General features: G+C 38.0%; 1 protein-coding gene across 2 annotated transcripts in view; it reads right to left on the bottom strand.

The window, feature by feature from the left end:
- The window catches only part of LOC107754267 (angiopoietin-1-like), a 55,891-nt gene extending 53,058 nt beyond the window's left edge, over window positions 1–2,833 (bottom strand). For both annotated transcript variants that reach the window (XM_016570646.1, XM_016570647.1), the window contains exon 1: window positions 2,111–2,833. In XM_016570646.1, coding sequence (XP_016426132.1) covers window positions 2,111–2,464 — 354 coding nt within the window. In that variant the 5' untranslated portion in view covers window positions 2,465–2,833. The remainder of the gene's footprint in view (window positions 1–2,110) is intronic.
- Window positions 2,834–12,241: the final 9,408 nt, after the last annotated feature.

The following is a 12,241-nucleotide window of genomic DNA, read 5'->3' as shown; positions in this document are numbered from 1 at the left end:
AGTGTCTGCAAATAGTAATCTATAGTTGTTTTATATCCATCAGGATAATTAAGTTGGACAGCGTTGCAAAATGAAGACGAGAATGGAAATGCCAAGAAAAGCAAGTGGGATTTGACCGACTGGAAGGAACTCTTTAGATCAGTTAGAATGCTGTGCATGTTGCAGCCATGACTTTTACTCAAAAACATCATTTTTATTATTTATTTATTTTTTAAAACAGACAGGGGCCACCCATTACATAACATTGAGTCATCACGTCTATTCAACCAAAACGAACAGAGCATGAAACAGGTTACACTATGGATCCAACTAGTTTACATTCAGTGTACATTATACTTGAGAAAATAGAAAGAAAGAAAGAAAGAAAGAAAGAAAGAAAGAAAGAAAGAAAAAGGAAGGAAGGAAGGATGAAAGGAAGGAAGAAAGAAAAAAAGAAAGAAAGGAAGGAGAAAGAAAGAAAGAAAGAAAAAGGAAGGAAGGAAGGATGAAAGGAAGAAAAAAAGAAAAAAAGAAAGAAAGGAAGGAAGAAAGAAAGAAAGAAAGAAAGAAAGAAAGAAAGAAAGAAAGAAAGAAAGAGAAAGAGAAAGAAAATTCATCATGTAATCCATCATATATGTTAAAAGTCCAGGTCGTGTTTTATGAAAATAAACAGAAAGATTCAAATAATTAATCTTAGACTACTCACCAAGATCACAATATTGATAAATAAGAACGTGTTTTGGATAGATATGGTTTGTTTGTCTAATGAAAGTGACAAAGTCAATGTTAGATTAGTTTTCCGTGCCAAGTACCCTTTGGTTGTTTCTGTAGGTGTTTCTTTTTGAGAAGCAATTATCATTAACTACTTGGTGACTGACCAGTATAGTATAACCATTATAACTGAAGTATAATTATAATTATAGCTAAATAAAAATTTAATTGCATAGTTATTTAAATGATCATAAGCATTTTACTTTTATACACTGTAGAAATGAATAAAATTACAAATGCATGCACCTAGCTAAACAAATGACATTTAAATAATATCTATATACACTGAGGTCCAAATGTCTGAGACCACTAATGAAAAATTCTTCTTTTTTTATCCTTTTCATGTCTTACTCATATAAATATTTAATATTCGTTTTAATAAAATAATTAAATGAAACCCTTGCCATATTTTTAGGTTGTTAGAATTTTGGACATTTAGTAAATATTATGTTTTAATCAAATAAAACAAAAAAAAATTGTGTGAAAATATTTTTTTCTGCCACATACATTTAATTCCCATCAACTTTGCAGGGAACAAGCTTATGCTTTTAGAAACCATTAGAAAGCCATGCTGATATCTGGCAGGACAGTTAAAGCTTAGCCCATAATAGGAGGATAGATCCTCCTCGCTCTTCCTTCAAGCACTGCCGGGGGTCTGCCTGACTTCCTGTCATTAAAGAGACAGCGCGCCCGGCTACCATCTGGGTGACTGACAACCCGGTATCAGCACGACGTGTGGAGTCCACCTGAACATCTGCAAAATCAGCCAGACGCTGCTCAAGCGAGACTCCCCTGCCGGGTGGTTACGTCGTGCAGTGCGAGTAGACAGCGGCTGAACAGAGCAATCTGTGTTGATGTAAATCACGTTTCTGACAGCTAAAGTGGCCAAGGTAATGCTTTTAATAAGACAGGTCTGTTATTGTAAAGCTCGTACTCTGCCTTGTTGCAAAACTCGTAGTGCAGTGACCATAAAACACGTCCTTACAATCTGGCATCTGAACATCAACCAAGAACGCAGTTCAGAAAAAAAAAAATATCTGAGAAGTTTCATTGCTGTCTAAACAGTTTTAGATGACAACCGAACAGCCGAAGTGCTCAGCGTCAAGAACAGTGCTGATCCCTGTCGGCTTTAGACTCGTAAACAGTTGTGACATGCACATCCAAGTATGTTTTCACACACCAAACTTTGCACTTCAGACTTTAAAAACACTGTTATCTCTCCTCTCCGCTGCTCTACTGACTCTATTGAAGAACAGCTGTGCATTCGCTCCTCTCAGCTTACGCAAACTACTACATAATTGTGTATACAGAAATTGCGATAATTGTGCGATCATCCATTGTGCAACTTAAAAAAACTCACCTTTTGTAACCAATGCGTATAGTTCTCCATGACGTGCTCCAGCTGCTGGATCTTCTGGTTGGAGAAGTCCTCTTCAGGTTGAGGTGCGTCCCGTTGAAGTGCGTTGGCATTGTACGGCGTGCCCGCTTTAAACTCTCGACAAGAGCCTCCATCACCCTCCGGAAGGATAAAAGTGTAGCTACACTGTTCGTGTTGGATCCGGTGATATTTCCGACCGCTGCTGCTGTTGGCTTTTGCCGTGGAGCTTCTGAGTCCTTCTTCTGCTCCTCTTCTTTGTTCAGCCCCTCCGCAGTCTGCTACCACCAGCAGCGCTGCCAGGGACAAGCAGCGACACACAAACCAACCCCACCACATGGCAGGAGCTGGAGGGGAGGGTGAGGTCACGAATATCAAAGTTCGTTTAAGGGGTGCTGTCGGTTCCTTTAGTCCAAAGTCAGGTGCAATCAGTATGAGCAGAGATGTACGGATGACCTGAGGCACGTGGTGATCACGTCCGGACTGGACTGTTGCCTGGAGGTCATTATTGATCCTGTCACCCGCTCACAATACACTTCCTGCCTTTATATCAAGTTGGTCTTCTGGGGAAAAACTGAAGTCTTGAGAAACTGTGGCTGGAAGTGCATGTGAAATGCAACTGTGCAGTTATGAGGAAAGCAAGACAGCGTCCATGAAGATGTAGTCTGGAGTGTTGTCAGACCTGCCCTGGTGCTCTCTCTCTATGTTTCCTCTGTGTATGACCGTGCAACTGAATGACTTTGCTCTGGGCTTCTAGCATGCTCTGAGCCTGCCCCTCGCAGTGACTGGAGAGGAATGCGTGTGCGTATGTGTGTGTGTGTGTGTGAGTGTGTGTGAGAGAGAGAGAGAGAGAGAGAGGGAGAGAGAGTGAAAAGGAAAGTGAAGCATAGCGGGACCCCAGCGAAGAGGATGTTCTCAGTGCTTGAGGATCATTTTACAAGCTTTCTGACCCTATGTTTGTGTAGTAATCCTGCCTCCAGAATACAGAACATTCAGTAACGTACTGTACACACACGGACACATCCACCTGATGACATTTCACTATATACTATACATTTTTTCACATAAAAGAAAGCAGAGTTCACACAAAAGTTAAAATTCTGGCATCATTTACTAATTCTCATGTCTCCATATATATCCATATGACCTTCTTCATGCTGTGGAACACAAAAAGAGATGTTCAGCAGAAAGTCCATGCTGCACTTAAATAAAAGTGATTGATGACCATGGCTGTCAAGGTATTTTGCGAGAATAAAACACCTGATTTTGATATAAATATATGAAATATCATATCATATCTCATATAAAAGTAATATATGGCCTAAAGAAGATTTGGAATACAGTGCATGAGTCTCATGGATTGTCTTTTATGGTACTTATATAGTAGTATTTATAACTTGAAATCATCCATGAAAATTTGCTAAACTTACATTTTGAGTTTTATCGAAAATAAAGTCAGATTTTCGATAGATACATAGATAGACAGACAGACAGACAGACAGACAGATCTGGGTGAACTATCTCTTTAAAACTCAATAAGAGTTTAAATGCTAGTCACCAAAGAAGAATATTAGTAACAGCTTTTTCAGCCTCCCCAAAAATGTGTGAAACAACACATGGAATGTGACATTGTGAAACTCTGCTCCTGTTAAAAACACAAGCCTGCAATTCACAGCATCTCCCTCTTGTTTTCATAAAAACAAAACTGAAATCCAGCACTTGCCTGATGGAGGAGCTGCATCATCAGAGGAGACAGCACTATGTTGGAACAGGCATCCTATTTACACTGACCTTGGACCAGCTTTCTCAACCCAGAATCCAACTAACTATTGTGAGATAAAAACAGTTGAAACCCAACAGCTGGCAGAATACTGCGCTTGGAGATCGGAGGTCAAAGGTCAAAGGTCAAGTTCCAATTAAAGACCCCCATGTTTTTTTTCACCCCCTACTACGGCAACTTGGCTGGCAGATAAAGACTGAACGGTTCTTAGTACACTGACTATGAGACAATGACTCAGTGCAGTAATCCTCATAACAGCCCTCCTCCTCGTGGTTTCTAACTTGGATGTAGGCGCTCCAAGATAACGAGCCCAGAATAACTCTGAGCAGTCTTAACTTTTAAAGCATGAGTAACATTTCTCTGAAATCTGACGCCACACCCCCATATCTAAAATATAGGCGTCTGTCTCAGCACCATATTAGTAGCTAAATATGTGAATTTCGGACTAGAGTGATAACTGTTAAAAAAATGATCAAACAATAAATTTAGATCAAATTTTCTCTGATAGGTTGAGGCCCAAAAATGGACCGCAGGTTTTTTGTTTTTTGAAAAACAATGCGAAATTAAATATTTAAGATGGGATAAATACATACAGTAAATACATACATATATACATACATGAGAGGAGAAAAAATGTCCTTTAGTTATTGACATCAGAAGCCATGTGTCTAAACAAATGAAAGTATTTTGGTATAAATTCATCTTTATTTGGTAGAAGCGAGATAAAATTAGGAAGATGCTTACATGTAAATGTAATATATAATATAATATATGCATATAATTGGGTCTTTGGCATTCATGGCAATATCAACATACTCAGTGTTTGACTGTAAGGGCATTTTTGTCACCACTTGCTGTCCTATTTCAAATCCTTTAAATTAAAATCACCACTGAATCAGAGCTTCTACATTCTGTTTACAGTGTAGTAGGTCAGAACTTCAAAGACCAACATAGTGAACACTATGTTATTTGGCATTTACTCAAGTTTTCGGGGAAATGCACAAACCGTGGATATTTACACGTCATAATTGATTTGTGTAATCTACACACCAAAGTCTTTGCTGGAATGTAAACACCGAACATGCTGTGAGAAAACAAACATCTTATTCATGCTGCCGGTTTTAACTGTCTAGACTCCCAACTTTTTCATCACAGACCACAGAGTACGATTATACTTATGACAAAAATACTGTATAAATAATATTGTTCTTTCAGCTTTTATTGCTGAAGATGTTTCAAATGGTAAAAGTCGTCTACGTATGTCCAAGAAAACAAATGAGTACTTGATGCAATGAAAGTGCAGTGTAGCAGTTTTACTAAATAATCTGTAGCTTGCAGACGACTCCAGCACAAAGGCATAAAGAAGCTGGTACAAAAAAAACCGCCAAAGATAACAATGGCAATTTGAACGTGATGAGCTCTTCATTGTATCAATTATTCTCCTGTGGGCTAGAGTCTGGCAAAACATTTACTCACAGGGGGCTTTTCTGTCAATGATGGAGCTGAACCAATGCCAGCGGACTTATTCATCCATTTCAATGGATAATTACCAAGCACTAATATGTCACACAGACGCATTCTTCTGACTTCAATGGACCGTTCATCCCATTCATAACCGAGGCCTCTCAGTTCATCGGTTCCCCAAGGGGGAAAACAGCCTCATTCAAATTTGTCACACTAAAGGCTCTCGACATCTCATTTGATAGCATATCAAGCCCATCGATCTCAACACATCCAATTGAAAGAGTCATTTCAATGGCTGGCGCAAATTTTGAATGTTTTGAAGTGACTATGCAACCATCTTCCTTCAAAAATCCAATGAAGTTCAAAGAAACACAAGTGGCTGTAAAAGTGCTTTAAGTGGATACACAGGGAAACGTATTGGACTGCTAAAAGGATAAAAGAAAAGACAGAAATAAAAGAGAAAGAGAAAAAGAGAGTGTATAGCACTCATGACATGTCCATGAGTCCATGAGAGAAAGACATGTTTAGTCTGCATTCTTGCACCTTAGTCTAATTCTTTAGGAAAGACGGTTTGATTGATTCTTTAAACAGCCCAGCGTGGCACATGCCGACCGGGATGATGTCATGAATTGAAGACTGTTGGAAGAATGACACCAGCAGCTATTAGGCTCAAACTCCTGCTGTGGACAGCTCATCTCAAACCGGTTCTCTTGGGCAAAACCAACAGAGCATACTGAGGTCTAGGTATGTCAAAGCAACCCTCTGTCTTTCTTACTGATGCTAAAGTTCATGTCAAGTTTAGGGAACGTGTACTCTTGTACCTGTCCTTCAAAGGTTATACAGCACATCTATGTTTATAGTCTTGATTACAGTGTACAGATGTGCTGAGGTCACACAGAGCCAGATGCAAGCAAAGGCATCACCAACTGTAGCATTCTTACTAAGTGCAATGATTTAACATGATAGTATTTTATTAAAGGGGTCATATGATGCGATTTCAATTTTTCCTTTCTCTTTGAAGTGTTACAAGCTCTTGGTGCATAACAAAATAATGTTCTTTTTAGCAGCATCATATGACCCCTTTAATGGAATCATGTCAGATTTTTTTTTTTTTTTCATTTTTGCCCAGTTGTAATTCAATTTTTATGAGCATTTTCTACCTTCTTAAAGGAAATAGGTTTTAGCTGCCCCTCATTCTTCAACGACAGCCTCTCTGCAAAGCTTCCATCCTATCATGATATTCATAAAATTATTCATGATATTCATTTACAATAAAGTTTCTGATCCATTAATGTACATATGTCTGCCATCAGAAAGTTGCAGAAATTTTTCTTCTCTTTCTTTTTTTTTTCATGATATAACCCCTTTAACAGATTAAATTCCCACTAAAAACATAATTTGCTTGACTTTCTCATAGTTGCAAACTCATAACTCATAAAACTTATAATGACTGCAGTACAAACTCAATGTTGTTTTAGAAATAAGTTATACTTGTTGGATTGTAAAAATGTTTCCATATTTATTCAGTCAATTAGACATAATTATTTAACTTTGTTTCCATTTATATACATCAAAATAATGTAATTACTACTCAATTTTACACAAATTTAAGATATTTAAAAAGTTATCTATAGCTGCAACAAAATAAAATGTTTTGCAAGTAACATTCATCTCACAACAATCTTTTCTGCCCTTTTTGATGGAAGGAGTTTCAAAGATTACTAAGTCATGACAATTTTTTCGTCCCCTGCATATCACGTCCAGAGCTCTGTACTCTCACCTTTGTCATAAAGAAAAAGCCATTCGATTTTGAATGATATGAGGGTGATTAAATACAGTCAGAATTTTTAGATATTTGGTGAACTGTCCAGTCAATGTACAGTAATTAGTAAAGTGGCATACAAATGTTTCTGAGTGAGCATAAAACTGCATCTACTCCATGTACTTCTGGGACTGCATGCCGTTGGCATAAGTGGGAATGCTAACAGGTAGTTTACTGACAATGTACAAACGAACGCTAAGACTAGGATTCCCATCTGTACTGCAGCAATAAAGCATGACATTTCCTCAAAACATACTTGTACAGGAGATCTGTCTTGTTGTGTGCTGCGTGTGTAGGCTTCATCCCAGGTGCTCGCTGATGTATGACGTCTGAGAAAATTGCACATTCAAAGCCAGAATGTTTAAGTTCTCAGCTCTGTTAGTGCTCATAATCGCTCTGATCAAGGCTGTTCTAAAACAAGTGCTTGCTGCTGTTGGTCTCTTAACTCTCCAGGCCACGGGAGGAGCTGCTCCTCATAAGAGTGTTTACAAAGAATCTGGAACCATACCTCATCTGACTCCCTCCCTTAGGTCAACATGCATTTCCCTTTCCTCAACAGAACCTGCACGCTACAGTGACATGGACTGGGAAAGAAAGAAGAGCGAAATGGAGGGAAAATAATAAAAACTTCTAGTGATGAATTTTCCACTAAAGTAAAGTAATTAGAGGAGAAGTGAAGGTCATACTGTCATTCTTACACTGCGATTTAAACTATTATTATACTACGGGGCTGTCGAATGCTTGAATCTGATTGGTTGACGAAGGTGTGCAATTATTTTCAGGGAAACGCACGGCTAAAGTTCCAGGCAGGTCTTGACCACATTACATATCCATATCACTTCGCCAAATGATTTCAGTTAAATAGTGAACAACAAAACAAAAACGACAACTTATTTCCATGTTTTTTTTGCCAGAAAATTACATTTTATTTTGTACGGAAAGCACATATTCTCTTCCTCGCGCTCTCTCTCTCCCTTACAAATGCACACACATACAGTAAAGGACACACTTGCTCACACGGAAACATACATGCGCACAAAAACGTGTTGTCAGCGCTGCTCTGACGTTTTTATCTGATTATCTATAGTTTAGCAACTTAAAAGCTACTTTTAAAAAGCTGCATTTTTGAAGCAGATGAACTTAAATTTTCGCTATTATTAGAAACGCTGCTGCTGAAATCTGTTAAGAGACGCACAGACTCAGGTAATGAATTAATCAATCTCTCTCTCTCTCTCTCTCAACGAAAGATACGTAGAAATAAATCCTACACACAAGAATGTTTTAAAGACAAAAACCTGACAAATGTCTTGAAATACAACATCTGAACAATGACTTGAGGTGTGGTAACTGTTAGTGGAATAATTGACTGTCCGTTGAATCATTAGAAAATAATGCACACCCACCCGAGGTGTATAATGGCCACTCCACTTCCACCGTTAATTATTCCTTACATATTGTAGTTTCAACAGGTAAAAACTGGTTCAATTTAATAAAAGTCAATTTGCAAGTGCTAATTTTGGAATCAGTAGAAAAGCAACATGTACAGTGGGTACGGAAAGTATTCAGACCCCCGGGTGCTGTGTGTACATTAATGAGGAAAAAAAATTAACTTAAATGATTTTAGCAAATGGCTGCAATATAACAAAGAGTGAAAAATTTAAGGGGGTCTGAATACTTTCCGTACCCACTGTAAATGTCCTCAAAGTCTAATTTGCTCTTAATGCTCTTAATTGCTCTTAAAAAAGTTCTGCTGCTGTAAAAAAGTGGTCACAATTTTAATGGTAAAAATGCTACAGTAAAAACCTGTTAGGTTAATGGTTAATTCCCTTACTTTATACAGTGAAAAACTATAATAGAACTAACCGGACAGTTTATGTAATTTTACAGAAAAGTACTGTTCAATGTACAACGTTTGGAAGAGAGAAAAAAAAAGGAAAAAGTCACAGTATAATTTACAGTGAAAAACATAAATGTCACCTGTCATTTGATGTTTTTTTTTTTTTTTTGCTTTTTATTGAAATAACGGTTTCTTCTGAGTTTTGTTGTTATCAGTTTTGTACTTCAGGGTTTTATGTTACATGAATATTATACAAAATTTAAAATGCAAATTTTGGAATATTAAATAATATTATTTCAGTTAATGAAAGGTGTGTGTTTTTTTACTGTAAATTTAAGGGCAATCTGTAAAACCTAAAATGTTGCTTTATGTTAAAGGTTTGCCAACCACAGCTGGTGTTTTTTCCCCCCATACATTTCAGTTTTTTTTTTTACTTTCACCTAAAGCTCTGGATTACAAACTGTAATAATACATTAATCTGAATCTAAAAAGCCAGAATCAGAAATCATCAGAAAACAGGGCTACTTTTCGAGTTTTTGCCAACTTATTAACAGTAAAACTAGAGATAAGACGGGATAAATGAGATGAACAGCATCAGGACAATACAGGCTGGATTCAAACCTGCATTTCCCACATGAGAACCAAGACTGAAAGTGTTTGGAACGTGTGCTAACCACTAAACTACAATGCCAACATTTTATTACAAATCAAGCCTGCAGTGATAGGTGGTGCCACCTGGTAAAACCATCTCGCCATCTCTCTTCCCACACTCCTGCAGTCACCATCAAGGAATTTTCACTGTGTACAGTAATTAAAGAAACATGCTGTACTGTCTTGTGTGGTTTGAGGCAGTTCCATGCATTGGCTTTCCCACCTTACCCGCTAATCAGAGCACTTAGATCTCATTGTATGATACTCTGCTGTTGGGGATGGAGATCTGTCCATTTCACCACCATGGTAATTTGATCCTCTGTGAGGACAGATGGGAGAGTAGCAGCACATTTAAGTAGCTCTGGACGACGGGTTGACACACATTTGTCTCCAAACTGAAGACCTTTTCTGTGGTTATCCTGGGTGGAATCAGCTGAGATCATAAGCAAATTTGAAGTCTTATGAATCCTGGCTCATCTTACTCAGCTAATTTCATGTTGGCTCACTTTTTTGCAATCGGTTTAGTTACTACTCCAAACATGATGCCATTTGTCAAGGTGGATTTTTCTGTGCCTGGATCACTGCTTGTCATCTTATACAAGGGTGGGTCATGACTTCATGCTGAAATGGTTTTATATACTTTTTCCTAGTACTTGAAAACTGCATGTACAACATTTTCAATATCAGATCAAACATGAGTGTGTGAGATCACACACGTGGTTGTTGAGAGCACAATGACTTCAGGTCACACATACTCAGTGGATATTACTCATGCAATATGAAACCCTAAACTGATACACTCATGCTGTTCACCATGATTGTGTGTTATTCAGAATTGAACTTAGAGTGAGTTTTAAATTCAATTACTGAACTTAATTTGAAGGTAGCAAACAGATTTTGAATTTAAGAGGAAAAAAGTAAATTCAATATAATAATTTTAATTCAATATACAGGTGCATCTCAATAAATTAGAATGTCGTGGAAAAGTTAATTTATTTCAGTAATTCAACTCAAATTGTGAAACTCGTGTATTAAATTAATTCAGTGCACACAGGCTGTAGTAGTTTAAGTCTTTGGTTCTTTTAATTGTGATGATGTTGGCTCACATTTAACAAAAACCCACCAACAAATTAGAATATGGTGACATGACAATCAGCTAATCAACTCAAAACACCTGCAAAGGTTTCCTGAGCCTTCAAAATGGTCTCTCAGTTTGGTTCACTAGGCTACACAATCATGGGGAAGACTGCTGATCTGACAGTTGTCCAGAAGACAATAATTGACACCCTTCACAAAGAGGGTAAGCCACAAACATTCATTGCCAAAGAAGCTGGCTGTTCACAGAGTGCTGTATCCAAGCATGTAAACAGAAAGTTGAGTGGAAGGAAAAAAAAGTGTGGAAGAAAAAGATGCACAACCAACCGAGAGAACCACAGCCATATGAAGATTGTCAAGCAAAATCGATTCAAGAATTTGAGTGAACTTCACAAGGAATGAACTGAGGCTGGGGTCAAGGCATCAAGAGCCACCACACACAGACGTGTCAAGGAATTTGGCTACAGTTGTCATATTCCTCTTGTTAAGCCACTCCTGAACCACAGACAAAGGAGAAGAAGAACTGGACTATTGCCCAGTGGTCCAAAGTCCTCTTTTCAGATGAGAGCAAGTTTTGTATTTCATTTGGAAACCAAGGTCCTAGAGTCTGGAGGAAGGGTGGAGAAGCTCATAGCCCAAGTTGCTTGAAGTCCAGTGTTAAGTTTCCACAGTCTGTGATGATTTGGGGTGCAATGTCATCTGCTGGTGTTGGTCCATTGTGTTTTTTGAAAACCAACATCACTGCACCCGTTTACCAAGAAATGTTGGAGCACTTCATGCTTCCTTCTGCTGACCAGCTTTTTGAAAATGATGATTTCCTTTTCCAGCAGGATTTGGCACCTGCCCACACTGCCAAAAGCACCAAAAGTTGGTTAAATGACCATGGTGTTGGTGTGCTTGACTGGCCAGCAAACTCACCAGACCTGAACCCCATAGAGAATCTATGGGGTATTGTCAAGAGGAAAATGAGAAACAAGAGACCAAAAAATGCAGATGAGCTGAAGGCCACTGTCAAAGAAACCTGGGCTTCCATACCACCCCAGCAGTGCCACAAACTGATCACCTCCACGCCACGCCGAATTGAGGCAGTAATTAAAGCAAAAAGAGCCCCTACCAAGTATTGAGTACATGTACAGTAAATGAACATACTTTCCAGAAGGCCAACAATTCACTAAAAATGTTTTTTTATTGGTCTTATGAAGTATTCTAATTTGTTGAGATAGTGAATTGGTGGGTTTTTGTTAAATGTGAACCAAAATCATCACAATTAAAAGAACCAAAGACTTAAACTACTTCAATCTGTGTGCATTGAATTTATTTAATAAACGAGTTTCACAATTTGAGTTGAATTACTAAAATAAATGAACTTTTCCACGACATTCTAATTTATTGAGATGCACCTGTATACTCATGATCATGTATTACATTTAGTCATTTAGCAGACGCTTTTATCCAAAGCGACTTACA

Source organism: Sinocyclocheilus rhinocerous, unplaced genomic scaffold (assembly GCF_001515625.1).
Source record: "Sinocyclocheilus rhinocerous isolate Xijiao unplaced genomic scaffold, SAMN03320098_v1.1 scaffold262, whole genome shotgun sequence".
NCBI classification, from domain to species: domain Eukaryota; kingdom Metazoa; phylum Chordata; class Actinopteri; order Cypriniformes; family Cyprinidae; genus Sinocyclocheilus; species Sinocyclocheilus rhinocerous.
This window is presented reverse-complemented; position numbering and strand designations above follow the sequence as displayed.